Source organism: Phyllostomus discolor, chromosome 1 (genome assembly GCF_004126475.2).
Source record: "Phyllostomus discolor isolate MPI-MPIP mPhyDis1 chromosome 1, mPhyDis1.pri.v3, whole genome shotgun sequence".
Lineage (NCBI taxonomy): Eukaryota > Metazoa > Chordata > Mammalia > Chiroptera > Phyllostomidae > Phyllostomus > Phyllostomus discolor.
Window position 1 is genome coordinate 105,184,695 of NC_040903.2, and position 26,337 is coordinate 105,211,031.

Sequence of the window (26,337 nt, forward strand, 5' to 3'; positions counted from 1 at the left end):
TTTATGTTGACTGATGAAGTTCTGGCCTTTGCATGTTGAGCACTAAGCCAGTGCAGAATGGTTTTTTGCCTTCACCTGAGGTCACTTGAACAAAATCTGAGTGCCAGACCAAAGCTTCTAGTGCCTGCATGGGACTTAATTCAACAGCTGAGGGAAATGAAGTTACACTGATTTTTGTTTATTTTGTAGTCCAATTTTATTGTCTCTTAGTCATAAATTATAGTTGCTCATGAGGACAATAATTCCTTTGATTTAACAGCAGAAATAGTAACTCACTACGAAGAACAAATCTGGAGACCTTTATCAATTTAATAGTTAGGTGCCAGCCCAACTATTAAATTACGTTTTTCTTTTAGGAAGCTCAGTGGATATACTGTATACTTTTGCAAATTGCTCAGGCCTGCACTTGATCTTTGGTCTAAATGCCTTACTACGAACAGCAGATTTGCAGTGGAACAGTTCTAATGCCCAGTTGCTCCTGGACTACTGCTCTTCTAAGAGTTATAACATTTCTTGGGAACTAGGCAACGGTAAGTATACCTGGGTACATTTTATTAATGAAATTCCCCTTTTGCATTATTTGCTTCTATTTATGACATTCTTTTTTGATATACTTGTCAGCACTTTTGTGCACTGCTCAGCAGTGCAACTTTCAGATGGTTTAAGGCAGAAAACTCCTTTGCATATCCTAGAACCTACTGCTAATCCCAGTTTATGTTACATTGGAACTGAAAACAACTCGAAACCAGCAACTTCCACAGCTCCCAGGTTCCCTTGAGATTTTCAGGGTCAATTAAGACTATTATGCTTGGCAGGCTGAACTCAGCAAGACTGTAAAGGGGGGAGTTTGCTTTTACTCTTCTATTCCTTTCTCTGTACCTTGACTTGTCAGTTAATTTCAGCAACCCCATTCCAATCCTCATGATATGCTCAAGCTAAAAGTTCCCAGTATAGAATCCAGATTGAGGTCCTGATTGTCTCCTTCTTCACTCTTTTTTGCAAGGAACTTACAAAATCTTACTAAAGTGCAAGTGACTAGCTACACTGATCCAAACATATTTATAATGCTTTTCCACACATTAGCCAGTGGAACCAAAGATAAAATGGGAAATGAGATGTAGTGGTATGATGGGCATAGTTCTGAGCATTTAATAAGTATTAATTTATTTTACCTTTTAACCACCCTGAAGTGGATACAGTTATGACCATTTCAATGACAAAAGAGGCACAAAAAGGTTAGCTGAATAGCTTTGTGATGCTGTGCAACTCTTAGAGGATTCTTAGAGAAATTAAAATTTGAACCCAGGCAGTCTGGCTCCAGAACAAGGTCTCTGCTCTCTTGTAACTTCCATTCTGGAGGTAGGGAGCCAGACCAACAGGAAAACAAACCAAGAAATTATACATGCCTGTAGTGGTATGTGTTATGGTACAGTCTAGAAGCAAATTTTGTAATTGGGTTGCTGAGGATAGCTGGCAACTTGGAACACAAAAACAGAATAGAAAGCAGTTAGCAGAATAGCAGAATAGAATTATTCACCATATGAATAATAGGTCATCTGAATCCATCCATACCCATCTCCATACATCCCTCCTTCCCTACCTTTCTGCCCTACACTAGCCCAACTCGGTCTGCTCTTCAGAGTGAGATAAAAGAGAGATAACGTGTTTTCCTCTTTTGAGGCCCATGTTGCAAAGAAAAGGTCTGGTTTCCAAGGTGAAGCTATATTTGGGAAGTAGTTTGGACACCCTCTGTGCCTCCCTCCCATCTCTTCAGCTTTGCTAATTCTAGGCTCATTTGCAAATATAATTTGTGAGTAAATAGGCTCAGTAAGACTTTTTTTAATCCTCGCGTATTGATTTTAGAGAGAGAGGGAGGGAGAAAGAGGTGTAGAGAAACATCTATTGGTTGCCTCCCCATATGTTCCCTGACTAGGGATCGAACCCACAACCTCAATATGTGCCCTGACCAGAATTGAAGCCGCAACCTTTTGGTTCACAGGATGACGCTCCAACAAACTGAGCCACACCAGCCAGGGCATGTCTTAGTAATAATTTTTATTGCATTGTAGAAACTGCTTTTGGAATGTCTTTCCTCAAAGCAAAAAAAAAATTAGGTTATTAAAATACTGAACACAAATTTTTCAGCTATCCATTTGTTTAATATCCCCATTATTTATTTCAAATTGTTTTAATACCCCATCATACTTGTTACATAATTTAAGATTTTATTTTTCTGTGATATCTTCCTTATAACTAGAAGTCTGACTTTCCTTGACTTTGGATGCTAAGTTTTTATAATTTGAAAAATGCTTTGTTGCTTTTAAAATATGCTGTTGTTATGTTTCCTGGTAAATAAGAAATTTCTACATAGTGATTATTTTTGAAAATTGCTCTTTCAGAACCTAACAGTTTCCAGAAGAAGGCTGGTATTTTCATCGATGGATTGCAGTTAGGAGAAGATTTTATTAAGTTGCATAAACTTCTAAAGAAATCTGCTTTCAAAAATGCAAATCTCTATGGTCCTGATGTCGGTCAGCCTCGAGGAAAGACTGTTAAGATGCTGAGGAAGTAAGAGCTTGAGGAAGCAGAATCACTTTTCTTAAAAATAAGATTTCTCTGTTGTGCAGTATCCTCGACAGTCCACCTGTTATTAAACCACTTGCTACCCGACTAGATAGATGGTTTGCTGAAAGAGAAAACATTGACTGGCCCCAAATAACAAGGATCTGGGGCAAATGGTGCCTAGATGCAAATTGTATCATGAATTAGGAAGTTTGTGTTTGCCTGATCCTCAAGTAGTAAACATCCCATTTCTGAGGAATTGACCTCTTCTGCATATATTGTGTATATACATTGTGTTTATGAGAAGTTAGTGATAACATAATAGATTTTTTTTCTAGTTTCCTGAAGGCTGGGGGAGAAGTGATTGATTCAGTTACATGGCATCAGTAAGTATGTCTCCTGTTCTTAGTACTAAACTGCTAGCTGTACTTACTATTTAGTTTCAAAAAATTATTTCTATTTAGTTCCTAATTGGCTTTTTAGTTCAAGTAAGAATCATATAGTATCTCAAACAGTACTGTACTAGAATTTTAATATTAACCAAACAAAAATTTAAATTTATTTTAAGTATTGTGGTTGTTTCTACATGATCAAGGCACACTATCCTTTAACCCATGGAGCAGATAAGTAGCTAAAGCCAATATGCTTGCCAGAGGACAAGTGACAGTAACCCACATGTACCTGCACTGGCAACTGTGTCTTCTCAAGATAGAGTAACTGATCCCCTTCTATCTTGGTCTCTCTATACTAGAACTTCTGCCTTTTTTTTCATAACAGGGAAGTTGGAAGGGGTAGTAAAAAGTGCAAGTTCAGCCAATGAACTCTACAGTAGAAAGTAAAGGTTGTTATTTTTTTCTGAATATTTTCTAATAATTTAGCTATTACTTGGATGGGCGAACTGCTACCAAAGAAGATTTTCTAAACCCTGATGTGTTGGACACTTTTATTTCACCTGTACAAAAAACTTTTCAGGTAATAGTCTTTTTTTCTTTTTAATGTAAAACCAGAATCCTTATTCTACGGTTTAGCTGGTACTACATTCTATATGTATATGAATTTATGTGTTTTCTAATTTTAGAGAATAAGCACTAGTCTTATTCACCTTCAGTTTCCCCTTAGCATCAGGTCTTATCCATGTACATTGATTAGAAATTTAAAATACTCTCTCTGGCTGGTGTGGCTCAGTGGATTGAGTACCAGCCTGTGAATCAAAGTATTGCCAGTTCAATTCTCAATCAGGGCACATACCTGGGTTGCTGGCCAGATCCCCAGTTGGGACACGCGAGAGGCAACCACATATTACTGTTTCTCCCTCCCTTCTCCTCCCTAAAGCATAAATAAATAAAATCTTTTTAAAAAATTAAGAATACTTCCAACAATAATAACAATAAAAAATACTTCTAATAGCCTTTTGTTAGAATTAACTTTCATAGGCCATCAAAATGGAATTATTTACATTTCTTCTATACCTAGTATTCCAGTAAAAGTACATTGACCAAGACCTAAATGTCTGTGAACATATTTTGTAACTATTTTCAATAAGTGGGCCTGGGAATACAAGATTTTGAATATTGTTCATCTTCAGCACCATAACTGGTCAGCTTGTTTGCAGTTACCATGGAGATGTTGCTATTCCATAGGTTGTTGAGAAGACCAGACCCCACAAGAAAGTTTGGTTAGGAGAAACAAGCTCTGCATATGGAGGTGGAGCACCCTTGCTGTCCGACACCTTTGCAGCTGGTTTTATGTGAGTGAAGTGGCATTTACCTCAGGGAGCTGATTGAAGCATGCTCTTAGTCTATTTGGTTGAAATAGCTCACCAGCCAAAAATCTCATCAAACATGGTTTCTGTGGATGAGCCCAAAAATTTGTGCCAGATTTTGCAAGAAAATTATTTACTAAAAGCTTGTTGGGCATCTTTAATGTGTATTCCAAACTAATCACTGTATGAATGAATTGCTTTAGAAGTTTGGTTCCTTAATTATGACCCATGAACATGCCAAGGATTCCTCTTCTAAAGTACAATGTGAAAACAAAAATACATTGTAAAGTAGGGTATCTAGAGCCCTGACTCTAAGAAGCACATGTAGTACATGCTACACAGTATTTATAGATTCCCAGCAAGATTGGAGCCTGACATATGAGGTCACACCAGCAGGGCTTCCAATGAATTTAAAGACTTACTTAATTACCTCCTAGGCCAACCACCACAAACCTGATTGCTTTAAACAGCTGGTTACTTTGCCAGCTGTGTTAATACTATCATGGTAGTCTTGCCCTTAAGATGCTTTATAATTATTAAATAAAACTAAATTTTTTATTTTAATTTTTTGAAAAAGAACAACTGGTTAACTTGCATTTCATAATCCTTTTCCCACTCTTAATTTATAGTTCTGTGCTCTCACATTGAGACTTATCCTCTTTCCTCTCCTACCTTCATTCTTGTAAGCCCGGAATAGTGTAAATTGTTTATGCTCATGGGGGCATGATGAGTAGAGAAAAGAATGGAAATGTTTGTTTTGCCATTAATTAAGGATAAAGAACAGGAGGTGTCCATAAAAGTTTAAGTGTGATTCTGTTTATTTCACATTTTACTACTATTGACTACAAGCAACCCTGTAGTCCTTAGACCTCACGTGGTAACTAGGGGTACACCCAAGGACAAGGAATATATCTATAGGGGTGGGAATTTGTCCACTCTGCTTTGTAGATGTTGCCTTACCCTGAAGGGGATAGTAATGCCACTTCAGGGGCATAGTAATAGTCTTCTAGAATTTGTTTTGGGAGCATGTGAAGGGAAGGGTAGTCTCCATTTCATTTGAATAACTTATTTATAATGAATGCCAGTTTTCTGGTTTCCTGTCAATTCCTCATTGATGAATAAATTAAATGGTCTATAATTAGAAATAAGTCATTTTGTTTTCAAACCCGAAGAAAGCTGGGTCTCACTCCGTTGCAGGTGGCTAGATAAATTGGGCCTGTCGGCCAGACTGGGCATAGAAGTGGTGATGAGGCAAGTGTTCTTCGGAGCTGGAAACTACCACTTGGTGGATGAGAACTTCGAACCTTTACCTGTAAGTAGCCACTATTCTCCTATTTTTGTGATTAGAGTATACTGAAGACCCCTTGTATTAACCACCAGTGATTGTCAATCCTCTCAATAAATGCAGTGTTCTCAATAAGTAGCCAAACCTTGGAGAGGTGAACAGGAGAAAACTTTAGAGATAATCCATTCTAACATTTTTGTGTCTCAGGAGAAGACAGTGAGACCCAGGAATAATATTTTTAATGTGGGCCATTTTGGACATGGCATGGGATTTCTTAAAAAGGGGTCATCTGATCCCTGGCTGGTGTGGCTCAGTGGACTGAGTACCAGCCTATAAACTGAAAGGTTGCTGGTTCAATTCCTGGTCAGGGAACCTGCCTGAGTTGCAGGCCAGGTTCTCAGCTGGGGCCATGGGAGAGGCAACCAATGGATCTTTCTCCCTCCCTTCTTCTCTCTCTAAAAATAAATAAATAAAATCTTTTAAAAAGGGGGGTTTGCTTGAAAATTTATGACTTTAGTTTTACAAGATATTAAATTTGGATCAAAAAATGTTTTATGAATTAAATAAAAGTTGAAATTTTTTATAATATCCAAAGTTTTGAAACCTTTATGTCATAAAATCTAATTTATTTAAGATAAGCCGATAGTACCATGCATTTGTTCAAAAATCTCACCCTAAGAATTGGCTATTTTGTTGATAACCTTCAAGATATTTATGAATTTAAAAAACAGGTCTAATGTCTGCCCTACCTCCAACTGCATCTAGTGCTAAATTAGGTAATGTAGCCTTTCCATCTAAAAAGCCACCTGGAATATATATGTGACTAGAAGAATGATCTTGATTTTTATTGTCTAAAATGACATTTGAAAATCTAAATGTTAATTAAAGTTGACATTAATTAAGAAGTATAATACCACTTCCCTCATGAAACTAAAAAATAAAATAAAATAAACTGACATTTGAGAATGTCTGTTTTCTAGGAATAATTCCTTAAAAAAAGGAATGCTAAGAAGGTTTGCAAAGAGCACATGCCAAAATATAAGCTAACCTTCTATGGTTTGTAGCTAGATTTCCCAACAAAATTGCTTTTTAATCTATAGTGGTGCAAGCTCATGGAGAAGACTGCTCATAACTTTTAGAAAATTCTTCAGAAAATAACCTTACACAAAATCAAATCTATCTTCCCCAAGGATATTATGAGCCATCTATAGGGTTAAACCAAACATGATAATTTCACTAGACAAGTATCAAAATCTACTCCTGGCCCTTTCCTTTTTCTTTGTTTAATTGTTTTTCAAGTATAGTCATCTCCGTTTTCCACCCCGTCCCACCCATGCCCACCTCCCACCCTGTTTGGCTTTATCTACATGTCCTTTATACCTGTTCCTTGATGATCCTTCCCCTGTACTCCCCATTATCCCTCTTCCCACCCCTCTTGTTACCATCAGTCTATTCTTTAATTCAATGTCTCTGATTATATTTTGCTTGCTTGTTTGTTCTGTTGATTAGGCTTCACTTATAGGTGAGATCACATGGTATATGTCTTTCACCACCTGGCTCATTTCACTTAGCATAATGCTCTCCGGATCCATCCATGCTGTTGCAATGGGTAGAAGCTACTTCTTTCTTTCCGCTGCATAGGATTCCATTGTGTAAATGTACCATTATTTTTTGATCCATTCATTTACAGACGGGCACTTAGGTTGCTTCCAGACCCTTTCTTAAATGGACCTTGAACAAGAAAGGTAAATAGTTTCCACAAAATTCACTTTGAGAATGCCTAGAAATTAGCCAGCTTATCTTGTCACCCTTTGTAAATAGTGTCAGTTATTTATTATGCTATCTAAATCTTCTCAGTGCCCAAACATAAACCTTTGTCTTCCAAATCCTTTTATATGCATTAAATGTACTTCTTCCTCAAGGTGCAGAATCAGCTAGCAAAACTTGCAAGAATAAATGCAGTGTTACTATGAAGATGATCCAAGGGAACTGATCTTAAACCCATTGTACATGTCTGTTTTCTCATTTAATTTTCATACCAATGCCAGAAGGTAGCAAGGCAGGTATCTTAGATCCATTTTTCAGATGAGAATTTTCTAATTAAGATGTAGTCATGTGACTTGCTCAAGGTTACACAGTTGTCCCATGTTATTCTAAAGACTCTTGCCTCCCAGGCCTGTGAGTGTTCTGTTCTTCCCTTAACCGAACCATGCTAAAGTTATGTCTCCTTTGATACATTCCATTAATTCCACTCTTGTCTCAAAAGGAGATTTGAATTTGATTTAAGCACAGGGCCAAAAGCTACCCTGTTGACCCTACTTTCCCTTAGCTCAAGAAGGAAGAATTGAGGCATATACATAGTGGTTTTTTTAAAACTTCTTATTATGGAAAAATTCAAGTGAGAGAAAAGTATATGAATCACCAATCTTGTTTAATCTACAATTCTACGCAATCCTCACCTCCCACCTACTGTATTACTTTCAAGCAAATCTCAGCTATATCACTTTATCCATAAATATTTCAGCATGTCTCTCCTTTGTAAAAATATAACAATATCATTATTATACTTTAAAATATTAACAGTAATTCCTCAGTATCATCAAATATTAAGTTAGTGTTTCATATTTTTCTAATGATTGCAAATATTTTAATAGTATATTCAAATCCAGAAGGCTCACATACAGCATTTGGTTAATATATATCTTGAGTCTATTAATATTTAAGTTTTCTTTCCCTCTCTTTTTTTTTTGGTCTCTTAGAATTTATTCATGAAAGAAAGCAGGTCATTTGTTCTATGGTGCTTCCCACATTCTTGATTTTGCTAAATTTATTCATTTAGCACGTTTCTCTGTCCCCTGAATTTCCTGTAAACTGGTAATAAAAACTAGAGGCCTGAGCTGACTCAGATTTGTTTTGTTTTGTTTTGCAAGAATTCTTCATAGGCAATGTTGTGTGCTTCCATCAACAGACACATAATGTCCAGTTGCCTTTCTTTCTTTTTTTTTTAATATCTAGTGATGATTGTTGGCTAATCCATTACTTTATTAAGGTTTTTTCCCCTTTCTTTGAATGTATTTTATTGATTATGCTATTACAGTTGTCCCATTTTCCTCCCTTCATCCCCCTCCACCCTGCACACCCCCTCCCACCCATATTCACCCCCTTTAGTTCACATCTATGTGTCATACATATAAGTTCTTCGGCTTCTACATTTCCCATACTATTCTTACCTTCCCCCTGTCTATTTTCTATCTACCATCTATCCTTCTTATTCTCTGTTACTTTCCCCCCACTCTTCCTTTCCTACTCCCCTGTTGATAACCCCACATGTGATCTCCATTTCTGTGGCTCTGTTCCTGTCCTAGTTGTTTGCTTAGTTAGTTTTTGTTTTTGTTTTAGGTTGGTTGTTACTAATTGTGAGTTTGCTGTCATTTTACTGTACATATTTTTTATCTTCTTTTCTTTGATAAGTCCCTTTAACATTTCATATAATAAGGGCTTGGTGATGATGAACTCCTTTAACTTGACCTTATCTGAGGAGCACTTTATCTGCCCTTCCATTCTAAATGATAGCTTTGCTGGATAGAGCAATCTTGGATGTAGGTCCTTGCATTTCATGACTTGGAATACTTGTTTCCAGCCCCTTCTTACCTGCAAGGTCTCTTTTGAGAAATCAGCTGACAGTCTTATGGGCACTGCTTTGTAGGTAACTGCCTCCTTTTCTCTTGCTGCTTCTAGGATTCTCTTCTTCATTTTAATCTTGGGTAACTTAATGGTGATGTGCTTTGGGACTCTCTGAGCTCCCTGGACTTCCTGGAAGTCTATTTCCTTTGCCAGATTGGGGAAGTTCTTGATTATTTCTTCTAAGTTTTCCATTTCTTGCTCTTCCTCTTCCCCTTCTGTTACTCCTATAATTCAGATGTTAGAACGTTTCAAGATGTCCTGGAGGCTCCTAAGCCTCTCCTCATTTTTTTGAATTCTTGTTTCTTCATTCTTTTCTGATTGTATGTTGTTTTCTTCCTTCTGGTCCACTCCATTGATTTGAGTCCCAGTTTCCTTCCCATCACTATTGGCTCCCTGTACATTTCCCTTTATTTCACTTTTCATAGCCTTCATTTTTCCATCTAATTTGCAACCAAATTCAACCAATTCTGTGAGCATCCTGATCACCAGTGTTTTAACCTGTGCATCTGATAGGTTGGCTATCTCTTCATTGCTTAGTTGTATTTTTTTCTGGAGCTTTGATCTGTTCTTTTGTTTGGGCCATTTTTGTGTGTGTGTCTCAAGGCACATGTTATGTAGTGAGAGGTGGAGCCTTAGGTGTTGACAAGGGCAGGGCAACCCAGTCACTGGGTTATGGCACTGTATGTGGGGCAGGGGTCCAAGAGGGAACAATGGTGCCTGCTCCACTCTCTGCCAGATTCCAGTCACCTCTGCCAACCCAAGAAAACTGGGCTCTTCTGGTGCTGATTCCCATGTGACTGGGTTTGTGTACATTCTAGGACCCTGTGGGTCTCTCCAGTGAACTCTCCTGTGAGGCTGGGAGTATCTCCCAGCACCTCAACCCCCACAGGTGTTTTCAATCGCTGGTTTGAGGCTTTATTTCCCTACGCTGGGGTCCTGGGTTGCATGGTCTGTCTTGCTGCCCAGTTTTGCCTGGTTTATCTACCTGTGAATGTGGGACCACCCAGTCTGCCAGCCACCTTGAGCGGTGCACCCTTCCACAGTCTGCTACCTCCCTGGGTCTGCCTGCTGCCACCTTGGGCACCTGGGGACAGCTAGCCACTGCTTTGCTGAGACTCCTCTCCACCCACCTGCCCGACCCTGCCCCTCCTACCGGTCTGGATGAATGTGTCTACTTTAACTCCTTGGTTGTCAGACTTCCATATAGTTTGATTTCCTGTCAGTTCTAGTTGTCTTATGTTTTTAAATTTGTTGTTGTCCTTGTTTTGGGTGTTCAAGGAGGCACAGCGTGTCTACTTACACCTCCATCTTGGCTGGAAGTTCCTATTAAGGGGTTTTAAATGAAGTATTTTAATCTCTTAAACAGAAACTTTATTTTAAAAACTTGTCTTTATGCTGTATGTGTCTAAAAGTTCTGCTTTGAGGCTTGCTTTAAATTCTTAGATGATAGACAACAAACTATTTAAACTCTTTCTGAGTCATGAATGACAGGCTTGATCTATATCTCCTAGCAGGCATGGCCCCCTGAATTGTGGAAATATAGTCCTCTTGTGATAAAAAGCAGCAAGCAAAACATTGCCCTCATGGGTAACACAAATCAAAAGGTGGATCCTATTTAAATACCTCCAGAATAACAGGTGTACTCTTTGTAGTAGAACTACTCACTTGGCATGGTTTTGTTAAATAAAGAACTAAGTAAAGATCTATTTTCATCCCTCCCCTCCCCAACCACCACAACTAGGATTATTGGCTCTCTCTTCTATTCAAGAAACTGGTGGGCACCAATGTATTAATGGCAAGTGTGAAAGGTCGAGCCAGAAACAAACTTCGAGTGTACCTTCATTGCACAAACATCAACCAGTAAGTAAGCAACACAGTCTTTATAAACCAAGTTTTAATTAACAGGCATGTAGCTTTTTACTGTGATGCCCTGCTGTCCTCTATCTATCCAGAGGCCTAAGCTGTGTCATCGTTCTTAATTTTTTTCCTATTCATAATGATTGGTGCCAGAGTCTAACTAAAAAAACACACATAGTTTAAATATTAGCATTTGAGTTTTACAATGACTTTAATTGTCATAACCCATAATCGATATATAGCTTAAATTTAAATGAAGACTAGTACCAATATATTTGTATATGAGCAATTACTTCATTGAATGACTATGAGTGAATATAAATATAAATTCATATGAATAAATAATTATATGAATATACTTAAACCCTTGCATTATATCTGATCAATTTAATAAGAAGGATTAAAGAACAATAACAACAACAATCTTGTTTTCAAGTTTCAATCCAGTTTCTGAGAAGAAGAGCTCACAGAGATTTATGTAGTTCAGTATTCAGACCTTAATAGCAAAAAATGCTCCCAAATCTCAGAGATTTTTTTCTTCTTCTTAGTTTCAATCTGACCTTCCAGATAGAATGATAGTGAAAATACCAGTTCTAGCCTAATAGCTACCCAACACTTCCAGTTTCTGGTAAGTGGAGTTAACGAGCAGTAAGAGCCCCACTGGGAAGAAGTCACGGAGTAGTTTGGATAGATAAATTCTGAAAAGTGACAATAGATTTAATTTTCTTGTTTGCTTCACTCTTTTCATAAGGCTAGAAAGAGCCCCTACTTATATGGTTTATAATTCAAGTGCACATGAACCCACAAAATTCAACTTTTACCATTTAACCTTCCAATGTTTGCAAATGAATAAGCTGACTGACTTCTAGCAACTCAGCCTGGCAAAACAGCAAGGATTTCAGAGTGCTTTGGAACAGAAAATGGTGCTGTGAAGAGCAATATTTACAATTACGTTTTCAAATAGGACCACATTAGTGGTCTTACATCATTATAAAAGGAAGGGTAAAAAGAGGGCCCATCATTATTATAAATACTTATTATCCATAATTGTATTTGTAATCAAGTTTTTAATTGCTTAAGTGAGATAAATATTTTTATTGAGTTAATCTATTTGCTTTTAGCCCAAGGTATAAAGAAGGAGATTTAACGCTGTATGCTTTAAATCTTCATAATGTCACCGAGCACTTCCAGTTACCACATTATTTATTTGACAAAGAAGTGGACAGATACCTTGTAAAACCTTCAGGACCTGACGGATTATTTTCCAAGTGAGTCATTTTCCTTGTTCATTTTAAACTTTCATCAAATTTATCAGTGTTTATCAGAATAGAGAGTGTTGATAGGGAGAAAAAATAGTCAACTATATCAAGTATTAACAACTCTTAATATTCAGAAAGTATACACACACACACACACACACACATTACCTATTAGTATGGGTATAACTCACTCTGAGAGTCAAAAGCAGAAGGATATGAACAAAAGGTAGCAGTTATCTTAGGGAGTAGTTTGCATTTTAAAACAACTTTATATAAATGCATTTAGATTATTTTCTCTAAAAACACATAATTCCACCCAGGCTGGTATCGCTCAGTGGGTGGAGTGCTGGCCTGAGAACCAAAGCATTGCTGGTTCAATTCCCAATCAGGGCACATGCCTGGTTTGCAGGCCAGCTCCCCAGTAGGGGGCACATAAGAGGCAACCACTCAGTGATGTTTCTCTCCCTCACTTTCTCCCTCCCATTCCCGTCTTTCTAAAAATTAATATATAAAATCTTTTTTTAAAAAGACATAATTCCTGGTAACACAGTTGCAAAAGCAAATCATACCTGTATAAAATTGCTATTAAGGGCATGGGGGTTGGTGTAAACTGTTATATTATGTGAGCAGGTGTGATTCTCTAACTGCATTAAAGTAGTTCTTTTAATTAGAGTAAGAAAAAAATAGCCAGAAATATACCTTTTAGACAAATTATTTAAAGTTGTTTCAAACACATTTTGGTTTTAAAAGCCAGTCATTGAATATGTCTCATAAAAGACCATATTTAATAGAATATTCAAGAATGACTATGAGCTTTAAAGAGTTAGATTGTCAGATTTCTGTTCAGTCTGTATTAGAAGGAGCTCTTTTCATCATGGCTATTCTCAGATTGAAAATTAAAAAATTAAGGGTTCACAATATTCTCACCATCTCCTCCCATCTTTGCAAATGCTATATGGGTGATGTTTTCAGTGACAATTAGCATCATAATCTGAAAAAGGACAGTAAGCATGTTCCCCAGTGAGTAATGGGGAACATTATTCACTGTTAATAATGTTCCCCATAGACAACATTATTAACAGTGAATATCATTCCTTCATTTTTTCCCTGGGCTTTCTTTTATTATAACTGTAATCGTACAACCTCTAATGGGGAAAAGAGAGGAGGAACCCACAAGTTTTCCCATGTCTTTCCATGCATAGCCTTTGTAGACATTTTTAAGTTTTTTTAAATTGAAAATTTGTGGGTAGCATTGGTTAATGAAATTATATGTTTCAGGTGTCCAATTCTATAATACATCATCTGTATGTTGTATTGTGTGTTCACCACCGGGTAGACATTTTTAATGGGTTGCATGTTTTATGAAGCACCATGGCTTACCCACTTTTCTACTGTTTAAAGTATTTTTTTCCTATTGTAAATAATGCATATTTGGCTTCCAGATACCTTTCTCTGGATTCTGACTCTTTTTGAAGTGGGTGTTTTTAGCATATTTGTGTCTGATGCTGATAAAGAAAAAGCTTTTGTAAAGTAATTCAATATGAGCAGTAGAGTTGGAAGTGTCTTAAGATCATTTTAGTCCAACTTTAGATGGGTATCTAAGACCATTCATCTCTGATTTCTCCTCTGATCAAGCTCAAGCCTTTCCCAGTGACTGTTCTTCCAGGAGGGAGTAAAGGGAGCTGCTGTGTTTTTTTTTTTTTCTGATGCTCTTAGCTCTGTTTTCTATGTCAGAGGTTAGAAACTACACCTCATGCCTGTGAACAAAGGGGTTTAGAGGATTTTGTTTTCCCTCTTTTCCTGGAAGAGGAGGTTGGCAAGTAGTCTGTGTTATTTTTTATTTGAAATTAGCTGTCAACATTTAACAATTGATAGCTAGTAAAAAATCTTTAAAAGACTTCCAGCCAAGATGGAGGCATAGGTATACTTACTATGCCTCACACAACCAAAAAAAAAAAGGACAGCAGCAATTTAAAAACAAAAAACAACCAACCCTGACAGAAAATTGAACTGTATTGGAAGTCCAACAGCCAAGGAGTTAAAGAAGACACATTCATCAAGACCAGTAGAAGGGGTGGAGTTGGGCAGCCAGAGGAGAGGAGACTCGTGGCAAGGCAGTGGCTAGCAGACCCAGCAAGGCCATGGATTGTGGAATGGGGTGCAGCATGTGAGGCTGCAGCTGGCCAGCAAGGTGGCGACTAGTGGACCAGGTGGTCCCACATTCACATGTAGATAAACAAGGCAAAACTGGGGGGTGGGACAAACAGCACAACCCAGCGTCCCAGTACAGGGAATAAAGCCTCAAACCATGGATTGAAAACACCTGTGAGGGTTGAGGTGCTGGGAGATACTCCCTGCCTCACAGGAGAGTTCATTGGAAAGATCCACAGGGCTCTAGCATGTACACAAACCCACTTACATGGGAATCAGCACCAGAAGGGCCCAACTAGTTTGTGGGAAGCAGGGGAAGTGACTGAAATCTGGCAGAGAGCTGAGCAAGCGCCATTGTTCCCTCTTGGACCCCTGCCCCACATGCAGTGCCACAACCCAGCAATGTGGGTTACCTTGCCCAGGTGAATACCTAAGGCTCCACCCTTCATTATGTAACAGGCATGTCAAGACCAAAAAAAAAATGGCCCAAATGAAAGAACAGATCAAAGCTCCAGAAAAAAATACAACTAAGCCATGAAGACATAGCCAGCCTGCCAGATGCACAGTTCAAAACACTGGTAATCAGGATGCTCACAGAATTGGTTGAATTTTGTTGCAAATTAGATGGAAAAATGAAGGCTATGAAAAGTGAAATAAAGGGAAATGTACAGGGAGCCAATAGTGATGGGAAGGAAACTGGGACTCAAATCAATGGAGTGGACCAGAAGGAAGAAAACAACATACACTCAGAAAAGAATGAAGAAACAAGAATTCAAAAAAATGAGGAGAGGCTTAGGAACCTCCAGGACATCCTTAAATATTCCAACATCTCAATTATAGGAGTACCAGAAGGAGAAGAAGAAGAGCAATAAGTGAAAAAGTTATTTGAACAAATAATAAAGGAGAATTTCCCCAATCTGGCAAAGGAAATAGGCTTCCAGGAAGTCCAGGAAGCTCAGAGAGTCCCAAAGAAGTTGGATCCAAGGAAGAACACACCAATTCACATCATTAAGTTACCCAAGATTGAAATGAAGAAGAGAATCCTAGAAGCAGCAAGAGAAAAGGAGGCAGTTACCTACAAAGCAGTGCCCATAAGACTGTCAGCTGATTTCTCAAAAGAGACCTTGCAGGTAAGAAGGGGCTGGAAACAAGTATTCCAAGTCATGAAAGGCAAGGACCTACATCCAAGATTGCTCTATCCAGCAAAGCTATCATTTAGAATGGAAGGGCAGATAAAGTGCTCCTCAGATAAGGTCAAGTTAAAGGAGTTCATCATCACCAAGCCCTTATTATATGAAATGTTAAAGGGACTTATCAAAGAAAAGAAGATAAAAAATATGTACAGTAAAATGACAGCAAACTCACAATTAGTAACAACCAACCTAAAACAAAAACAAAAACAAACTAAGCAAACAACTAGAACAGGAACAGAGCCACAGAAATGGAGATCACATGTGGGGTTATCAACAGGTGAGTGAGAGGGGGAGAGAGGGGGAAAAGTAACAGAGAATAAGAAGGATAGATGATAGGTAGAAAATAGACAGAGGGAGGACAAGAATAGTATGGGAAATGTAGAAGCTAAAGAACTTATAAGTATGACACATGAACATGAACTAAAGGGGGTGAATATGGGTGGGAGGGGGTGTGCAGGGTGGAGGGGAATGAAGGGAGAAAAATGGGACAACTGTAATAGCATGATCAATGAAATACATTTGTAAAAAAATCTTTAAAAGTGGGGGTTCTGGCCAAGATGGAGGCATACGTACAAACCCTTTGATTCTTCGCACAACCAAAAAGAGGATAACAACCAATCTAACATCAATAAACAACCAGAAGTGCCAGAAAATCAAAGTGCATGGAACTCCAACAACCAAGGAATTAAAAAAAAACATCAAACAGAATAACCAGACCATTAAGAACCTGCGGATAGGTGGCAGACTGCCTGGGTAGGGCTGGCTAAACACGAAACTGAAACTTAGAGCTGACTATGAACTACAACTTAGAGCTGACTATGTACTACAGGGGTTGCAGCGGTGGAAGAAGCTCCCAGTCTCACATGAGAGTTTGTTGGAAAGTGAGCTAGAGATGAGCAGGCAAGCCAAACTGTTTCCTCTCTCGCCCCTCCCCCACAGGCAGCCCTGCAGTGCAGCAAAGAGGGTTCCCCTGCCCTGGTGAATACCTAAGGCCCCACCCTTACAACTCAACAGGTGTGCTCAGGCAAAGAAATATGGCCCAGATGAAAGAACAGAGCAAAACTTCAGAAAGGGAGCTAAGCATTGAGGAGATAGCCAACCTATCTGATGGAGAATTTAAAGCCCTGGTAATCAAAATGCTCACATCTGATTAAGCCTGGTTGAAAAATGAAAAAAACAAATGAAAGATATTTAAAAGGAAATAAAGAAAAATATTTGGGGAACCAACAATGACAGGAAGGAAACCAGGATTCAAAGCAATGATTTGGCACAAAAGGAAAAAATAAACATCCAATGGGAACAGAATAAAGAAACAAAAATTCAAAAAAGTGAAGAGAGGCTTAGAAACTTCTGGGACAACCTGCAACATTCCAATATCCAAATTATAGAAATGCCAGAAGGAGAAGAACAAGAGCAAGAAATTGAAAACTTACCTGAGAAAATAATGAAGGAAAACTTCCCCAATCTGGTGAAGGAAATAGACTTCCGGGAAGCCCAGAGAATCCCAAAGAAGTTGGACCCAAGGAGGAACACACCAAGGCATGTCATCATTCAGTTATCCAAGATCAAAGATAGAGAATCCTAAAAGCAGAAAGAGGAAGGAAGAGAATTACCTACGCAGGTAGGTAAGGTTCCCATAAGACTGTCAACTGATTTCTCAAAAGAAACCTTGCAGGCAAGAAGGTGCTGGAAAGAAGTATCCCAAGTCATGAAAGGCAAGGACTTACATCTAAGATTAATCTATCCAGCAAAGCTTTCATTTAGAATGGAAGGGCAGATAAAGTGGTTCCCAGAGAAGGTCAAGTTAAAGGAGTTTGTCATCACCAAGCCATTATTATATGAAAGGTTAAAGGGACTTATCTAAGGAAAAGAAAATCAAAAAGTATGAACGATAAAATGACAACAAACTCAAACTATCAACAAATGAACCTAAAAGAAAAGAAAAACAATGAAGATAAAACTAAGCAAACAACTAGAACAGGAAGAGAATCGGGGAAATGGACATCACATGGAGGGATTTCAGTGGGGAGGGGGAAGGGAGGAATAGATGGGGAAAAGTTAGGGGGAAGAAGAAGCATAATTGGTAGGCATAAAATAGACGGGTAGAGATAAAAAATGGTATAGGAAACAGAGGACTCAAAGAGCTTATATGTACAACCCATGGACATGAACTAAGGGAGGGGAAATGCTGGAGGGATGGGGAGGTGTCTGGCAGAGGGGGGATAAAGGAAGGAAAATTGGAAAAACTAATAGCATAATCAATAAAAAATACTGAGAAGTAAAACTGTGAATAAAAAAGAATGGATACTCTGGCAACTCTGGGCTTGTTCTTTCTATTAGATGTGACCCTGTTATCTTATGCCTTTCCTACTACACTAGCAAATATAACCTTCTTGGCCACCGAGGGCATTTGAGTTGAGTACCCTTAGTCTGGAGTAATGCCAACTACCTCATTTCCTCCAGAATAACTCTCAAATATTTGAAAGACAATTGGTTTGTGTTCCAGCCCTATTTCACCTGAATTTTACAAATGCATCTTATATTTCTTCATCTTCATGTTACCAACCTCAAAATATGAAACAAGCTACTCCTCTTAAATAAAACTTCATCCACATTGTCCAGCCTGATGTGGAAATCACCGACATGCTTTAAGCTTACACTGATAGTCTCTGGAAAAAGTCCAGCCATTGTTAATATAACCAGAATGCTTTGCATAACATTGGTGTAACCTGTCAGCTAAGGAGAGTGGACTAGAATGCACATGCATAAACAATGATGACTTCACTGTACTAGTCAGTGGGGGCAGTAGGCACCATTGAGTGATTGATCATGTGTGTGATGTGGCCATCACACTCAAAATAACTGAGCGAGTAACAAATCTGCATCAAAATATGTATTAAGCCTGAACATTCCTCTGTGGAAACTATTCTGATGATTCAGAAGGCTTTGGGGAACAATGCAATGAGTGCAGTGCAAATAAAAGTGTCACACAAATGCTTCAAAGATGGTCAAGAATCTGTTTAAAGTGCTCCACATTCTGAAAGGCTAACAAGCACAATACCTGGGAATGCTCAATGTGTATGAGCTACAATCAACAAAGTTGGCAACTGACAGTGCAAGAACTAGAAGCTGATCTGGGGATTCCAAAAACTACTGTGTCTGAGATTTTGATGTAGGATCTTGGCATGAAGTGTGTCCTGTCAAAATTTGTTCCATGGCTTCTGCTACCAGGGCAGAAGGAACATTTTGCTGCAGTTGGGAGAACTGTGTCAGGTCCCAAGCTGCCTACTTTGAAGGAAACTGAGGCATCATTGTCCTATGGACAATGTTTCTTGTATCTTCTTCAATAAATGTGTCTATTTTTCATAGTATGCGGCTGGATACTTTCTGGACAGACCTTATCATATTCATAGGTGATTAAACAATTTAGCCTGATGGAATGAATATCTTGCCCATGTTTCATCAGCCTGACCCAGAGCAATATTAATTTACAATGATCAGATTTATCTTTAAGCTCAGTAGCCTAATTCCAAAGTTTTTATGAAACATTTTGGTGTACCCTTGTAAGTGATCCTCAGTGTCATGCAGAACAGTTCTTACTACTGTCCCATACAGATGTTTTGAAAATCTGGTTTTCGTTTGTGGTTTCCTGATGATGATCATGGCATTTCCTCTTGAAGCCCACTGAAAAACTGATGTGATACAGGCATGAAAACAAACCCTGGTGCATATGGACCAAGTACAACCACCGCATGGGCTCCTTAGCCTCCAGCACAATCATAGGCATCTTATTGCTATGTCTTAAAGTCCAGATAGTACAGACCCCAGAGCTGGGCCTCGAACCAAGGTTAAACGGAACACAGTTCTGCTGACTAATAGTGAAGATGAAGTGTGAAAGATCTTTAAAACTGAAATCTTTATAATAATGCTAAATTGGAAACCACCAAATGTCTAACATTAGACAATTAACTAAACAAGCATTCTCACACAATGGAATCCTGTGCAACCTATAAAATGATGTAGTGTAGTGGATGAACGTTTAATGGTGTGAACAAATATTAAGATGTGTTCAGAGAAAAAGAATCGGGGTTTTTTTTTCATTTTAAAAAATTATTTCTTTTTTTTTTAAATATACATTTTATTGATTATGCTATTACAGTTGTCCCATTTCCCCCCTTCTCTCCCCTCCACCCTGTACCCCCCTCCCACCCACATTTCCCCCTTTAGTTCATGTCCATGTGTCATACTTAAGAGTTCTTTAGTTTCTACATTTCCCGTACTATTCTTGCCCTCCCCCTATCTATTTTCAACCTACATTCTATGCTACTTATTCTCTATACCTTTTCCCCCTCTCTCCTCCTCCCACCCCCCTGCTGCTAACCCTCCATGTGCCCTCCATTTCTGTGGTTCTGTTCCTGTTTTAATTGTTTACTTAGTTTCTTTTGGTTTTGCTGTAGGTGTGGTTGTTAATATTTGTGAGTTTGCTGTCCTTTTACTATACATGTCTTTTCTTTATTGTCTTTTCTTAGATAAGTCCCTTTAACGTTTCATAAAATAAGGGCTTGGTGATGATGAACTCCTTTAACTTGACCTTATCTGAGAAGCACTTTATCTGCCCTTCCATTCTAAATGAGAGCTTTGCTGGATAGAGCAATCTGGGATGTAGGTCCTTGTCTTTCATGACTTGGAATATTTCTTTCCAGCCCCTTCTTGCCTGTAAGGTCTCTTTGGAGAAATCAGCTGACAGTCTGATGGGAACTCCTTTGTAGGTTACCGTCCCCTTACGTCTTGCTGCTTCTAGGATTCTCTCCTTCGTTTTTACCTTGGCTAATGTAATTATGATGTGCCTTGGTGTGTTTCTTCTTGGATCCAACTTCTTTGGGGCTCTCTGAGCTTCTTGGATTTCTTGGAAGACTGTTCCCTTTGCCAGATTGGGGAAGTTCTCCTTTATTATTTGTTCAAATACGTGCTCAATCTGTTGCTTTTCCCCTTCCGATTCTGGTACCCCTATAATTCGGATATTGGAACGTTTAAAGGTGTCTTGGATGCTCTTAATCTTTTCCTCAATTTTTTGAATTCTTATTTCATCATGCTTTCCTGCTTGGTTGATTCTATCTTCCTTCTGGTCCACTGTATTGTTTTGAGACTCAGATTCCTTCCTTTCACTATTGGCTCTCCTCCGCGTGTCTTCCTGCATCTGTTTTATGGTAATCTGCATTCTTTCATCTAAATTTCGTCCAAAATCCACCAGTTCCATGAGCTTTCTGATCACCAGTGTTTTGAACTGCGCATCTGATAGATTGGCTAATTCTTGGTCGCTCAAAAGGATGAGTCCTGGGGGACTGATCTGCTCTGTTGAAAACATTTTTTTTTCCCCCTTGTCTCTCCTTTTTTTTTTTTCCCTGGTCTGGTTGCTCTTGTTACGGTGGGGGGCGGAGCCTTAGGTGCTCACCGGGGCTGGGCACCCCGGTCGCTAGATTGTGACGTTATATGTGGGGTGGGGCATGAGCAGGAGCGGGGTGGGAGAAAACAATGGCGGTAGTTCTGTTCCCCTGGACTCAGGCCCTTGTCTGGGCTTCTGGGCCGTGAGTTCTGCCCTGGTCCACAATCACTACCCCTCTGGGTCTGCCAGCCGCAGCTTGCGTACTCCGGGATCACCGCTGCCTTCTTGTGCCCCCGGATGGCTTTTACGCCGATTTCGCGCCAAACCTTCCCCCGACCTCTGCGCCGCCGACCTGAGCCAGCCCCGCGCCCGCCCGGCTGGTCTTCTCCTACCAGTCCGGATGAACGCGTCTACTTCAACTTCTTGGCTGCCCGACTTCCATTCAGATAAATCCTCTGCCGGATCATTACTATCGGTTGTCTGATAGTAAATTATTGTTGTAAATTATTGGTTTTCTAATCTTGGTTGTACGAGGAGGTACGGTGCGTCCACCTATTCCTCCATCTTGCCGGAAGTCCAAAAAATTATTTCTTAACTTTATTTTTTAATTACAGTTTATATTCAATATTATTTTGTACTAGTTTTAGGTGTACAGCATAGTAGTTAGACAATCATACACTTTACAAAGTGTTCCCCCCAGTACCTCCTGTACCCATCTGGTACCACACATAGTTATTACAATATTATTGACTATATTCCCTGTGCTATATTTTACATCTTCAGGACTATTTTGTAACTACCGATATGTGCTTCTAAAGTCCTTCACCTTTTCCAGCAGTCTCTCAACGTCCCTTCTCTCTGGCAACCATCAGTCTGTTCCCTGTATCTACGAATCTGTTTCTATTTTATTCATTTATTTTGTTCTTTAGATTTTACATATAATTGAAATCATATGGTATTTGTCTTTCTCTATCTGACTCATTTCACTTAGCATAATACCCTCTAAGTCTATTCATGCTATTGCAAATGGTAAAATTTCATTCTTTTTATGGGCAAGTAACATTCCATTATATATGTACCACTACTTTTTTTATCTACTCATCTATCAATGAGTATTTGTGTTGCTTCCATGTCTTGGCTATTGTAAATACCACTGCAATGAACATAGGAGTGCATATATTCTTTTGAATTAGTGTTTTGGGTTTCTTTGGCTATATACACAGAAATGGAAAGTGGAATCACCAGGCCATAACACAGTTCCATTTTTAGTTTTTTGAGGACCCTTGATACTGTTTTCCAGAGTGACTGCACTAATATGCATCCCACCAACAGTTCAGTAGGATTCTCTTTTTTCCACATCCTCACTTGTTGTTTGTTGATTTATTAATGATAGCCATTTTGACAATGTGAGGTGATATCTCATTGTAGCTTTCGTTTGCACATGTCTGATGACATTGAACATATTTTCATATGTCTATTGGCCATCTGTATGTCCTCTTTGGAAGAATCAAGTTTTAAGAGACTATATATAGTATACTCATTTTGTTTAAATGGAAATATGTGTTATACATACATAGAAAAGAGGTGAAGGAATATACACAAAACACTAAAAGTAGTTGGGGTGATTTAACAGGTTATTTTTGTTGTATTTATTTCTGAATAATGATGATAATACTTTCACAGTGCTTACTATATGCAACACACTCCTTTAAGTGTTCTACACATATTACATGTATTACATATCTGACATAAATATATCTCTAACATTAACTAATCTCCTAAAATTTCAACAATAAAAAAGTGCTACCTTTTGCATGATGTAAAAACCATTTGAAAGCCCTGGCTGGCGTAGCTCAGTGGATTGAGCGCGGGCTGCAAACCAAAGTGTTATAGGTTCGATTCCCAGTCAGGGTACATGCCTGGGTTGCAGGCCATGACCCCCAGCAACCACACATTGATGTTTCTCTCCCTCTCTCTTTCTCCCTCCCTTCCCTCTCTAAAAATAAATAAATAAAATCTTTAAAAAAAAACACTTGAGAAAAAGATAATAGAAATATGAGCATCATTTAGAATTACAGAAGTAATTATTAGTGGAATTTAAAGCAGACTAAAGCTTTCTTCATCTGCTCTTCTTTTTATTGGATTTGTTGCTGCCAACATGTATTCATTTGATTTATAACAATAAATATGCATAAGAAATAATACTTGTTCTTAACAATTTTTCCAGTCTTTGACTCAGTTTGAATTGGAATACTACAGTGAAATGCAAAGAAAACAAATTTTTTTGGAATCTGTGGTTTAACCAAACAAAACCATTTTGTTTTACCCAGCAGTATACATTCTACCAAAATATCTCCACAACATAAGAAAATGCATGCATACCTCCTGAGGAGAGGGGAGTTAGAGGGTTGTGGGCATAGTTACCAGTGGGAAATTTTATTGACTCTCATTATTATATAAATTTTGAAATTTACACCCCATTCAATGTATATATTTGCTCTGTATAAAAATGTTTTCAATTATTTTTCCATCAAATAAAATTTCCACAAATTTAGAAGTCATGTCATGTTTATCATTTTTGTACTTCCATCATATTGCTTAGTATAGATTATGTGTGCCCCATTTTCTATAGAAGGCCAGACAGTAACTATTTCAGGCTTTCTAGGCCATGTGGTCACTGTCACAACTAGTCAATTCTGTCAGTGTAGCTTAGAGATCATCTAGTTCAAATACCTAACTGATAAGAGTTTTGAAATACAAGTTATATACCATAGGCTGTCACAAAAATTTTTTTTTGGCTTTGAAACAATCTCATGACTTTTGTAGAGCAGGCAGAGCACATACAACTTGGCTAACTTAGATGTATTTTTCCACTTTGCAGATACGTCCAACTCAATGATAAAACTCTGAAGATGGTGGATGATCAGACCTTGCCAGCTTTGACAGAAAAACCTCTCAGCCCAGGAAGTCCACTAAGCTTGCCAGCTTTCTCATATGGGTTTTTTGTAATACGAAATGCCAGAGTTGCTGCTTGCCTCTGAAAATGAAAGGCATACAGTAGCCCTGAGACTGAATTTTTCAAGTGTATTGAGAAGAGGAAAGTAAAACTCAAGCTATAGAAAAACAAGCAAGTATGTTACAAATCAACTAGTGGGAGCTTTAGAGACACTGAGACACCTTCAGGCTAGACTTCTCACAGTATTTTGTTCTGAGTAAACCACTGCTGGTAATAAGACCTTGTGCCAAACACTGTGATTGTACTTTGCATTTAATATTTTTATTTAAGGTTATTAAAAATGTATATGAATGCTTCTAATATAGCCAGGAGGCAAGTAAGTGAGGGTATACTATTAGTTTTAAGAAAGTGCTGAGTTGTTTTTATTCTCAAAGAAACAGTTATTAGAAGATTGTCACATTTATTCCTGCATAGACTGGCTCCATGGGAGCCCATCAGAAAAAGTTTACTACCATAACTTTCAAATTGTCTATAAAAGAGAGACAAAATCTCTTTGCACTTTAACAGAGAGCAAGATTCAGTTGCTGCTTCTCTACTCTTTGTTCTGTTTGTCTTTGTCAGTAATACTACGTGAGAGGACAGATGATAGATGTGATCATATAAAAAATAATTAATGACAATCATTTTGACAGAGGGATGGGATTATGTAAGATTCAAATGAAATTAAAAAATAACTATAAGGGAAATTGATTTACAGGAGGAGAAAATTTAGTTCAATGTGTTATAACCATCTGTTAATGTTTACTTTTGTTCTACCTTTAGTTATTATTTTAGTTGGGGAACTTTTGTAACAGAAAGTAACAGAAAACCTTGATTCTAATGGCTTAAGAATAAGGACATTTATAATTCTGAATAACAAGAAATTCAAACAGGATGGGCTTTGTTGCAAGCTCCCTCCATCTTGCTCTGCCACCTTTAGTGCTGGCCCCATTCTCAAGCTGGTGGCATGATAGCTATAGCTCTTCCATCGACCTGTTGAGACCTGGCAACACCCAGAGGAAAAAGATGAACAATTTTTCTGTGCCTCCTTCACAGACTTGAAGAACTCTTTCACAGAGGTTCTCCAAGAAAACCTTGTGTCTCCTCATGTCTTATTGGGCAGGAATGGATCACATGGCCATTCTCCCCAGTCACTGCCAACATCACTGAAATTCCTGTAATTGTCTGCTAGTAACTTTTGGGGATGGAGTGGGAGTTGGGAAGTCCATGGTACTGAAAAGCACAGGTACAGTTTTGTGCTTTTATCAGTGACTGAATGTATTATTTTTCTCCCATTCTAATTTTTAGAAATATAATCCTCTTTATATTTACACCAACCATGACTATATATATTCTCAATTAAATTTAATTACACTTATGCGGAGCTAAAGTTGGAACTTAAAGTTTGGGTGTGCTACAATACCTTTATATTCTATATATATGTGGTTTTTATATTTCTACAGTTGAAATAAAGCAATTTTGATAACCTCAATGGTGCATAATTATTCTTTTAAGACAGCTTACACCTACAGATCCCTACATTTGGAAGCCTTGTTTTCCTCCTCCCTGTTTTTTACACCTCCTATCTTTATTTGTCCTTTCTGTCTCCCTGGCACCAAAAGAGTTAATTTTGACGAAAAGGGATCATCAGGCACAAACACAATCTCCTCTCTCAACATAAAGATTCAATCACAAAGTCTTATCCTGTCTGGTTTCTCTTTTCCCTGTCCCCTCTGCCCCTTAATCAAGTCAAGGCCTAATTTTTCACTTGTATAATCATCATAATCAACATTTCCTAATTGTTCTCCTGACTGGTTAAAATTCTTTAAATGACTCCCTATTTCTTACAGGCACACAATGTCCTCCATAACTTGGTACCTGCCTATTTCTTCAGCCTCAATTCTTGTCTTTCTCCCACAAATTCTGTTCTCTGTCCCACACACTGGTTGAGAAGTCTGAACATACAGCCTCTTTTACCTTTTGCTCCTGTACCTTGGGTGCTGCTCCTGCTCTCCACCTGGATCATCCTAGCACTGCTCCCTATGCAGCAAACTTCTACATTTATTAAGACCCAGCTCAAACATCAGTTTAAGTACCTCTCCTATTATTCAAGTAGCTTTAGTCATATTTTTTTGCTCCTACAGCAATTTTGACATTTAGTATGACACTTATGCTGCATCTCAACTATATCCATATATATCTTTCT

General features: G+C 38.3%; 1 protein-coding gene across 2 annotated transcripts in view; it reads left to right on the forward strand.

Moving 5' to 3' along the window:
• HPSE (heparanase) overlaps positions 1-25,623 on the forward strand; it is a 48,719-nt gene extending 23,096 nt beyond the window's left edge. The window contains exons 4-12 of one of the 2 annotated variants that reach the window (XM_028506252.2): positions 357-530; positions 2,400-2,568; positions 2,901-2,948; positions 3,441-3,534; positions 4,203-4,309; positions 5,522-5,636; positions 11,035-11,153; positions 12,272-12,418; positions 24,018-25,623. In XM_028506252.2, the coding sequence (XP_028362053.2) occupies positions 357-530; positions 2,400-2,568; positions 2,901-2,948; positions 3,441-3,534; positions 4,203-4,309; positions 5,522-5,636; positions 11,035-11,153; positions 12,272-12,418; positions 24,018-24,177 (1,133 nt within the window). In that variant the 3' untranslated portion in view covers positions 24,178-25,623. The remainder of the gene's footprint in view (positions 1-356; positions 531-2,399; positions 2,569-2,900; positions 2,949-3,440; positions 3,535-4,202; positions 4,310-5,521; positions 5,637-11,034; positions 11,154-12,271; positions 12,419-24,017) is intronic. The other variant, XM_036027161.1, reaches the window with a different exon arrangement.
• Positions 25,624-26,337: the final 714 nt, after the last annotated feature.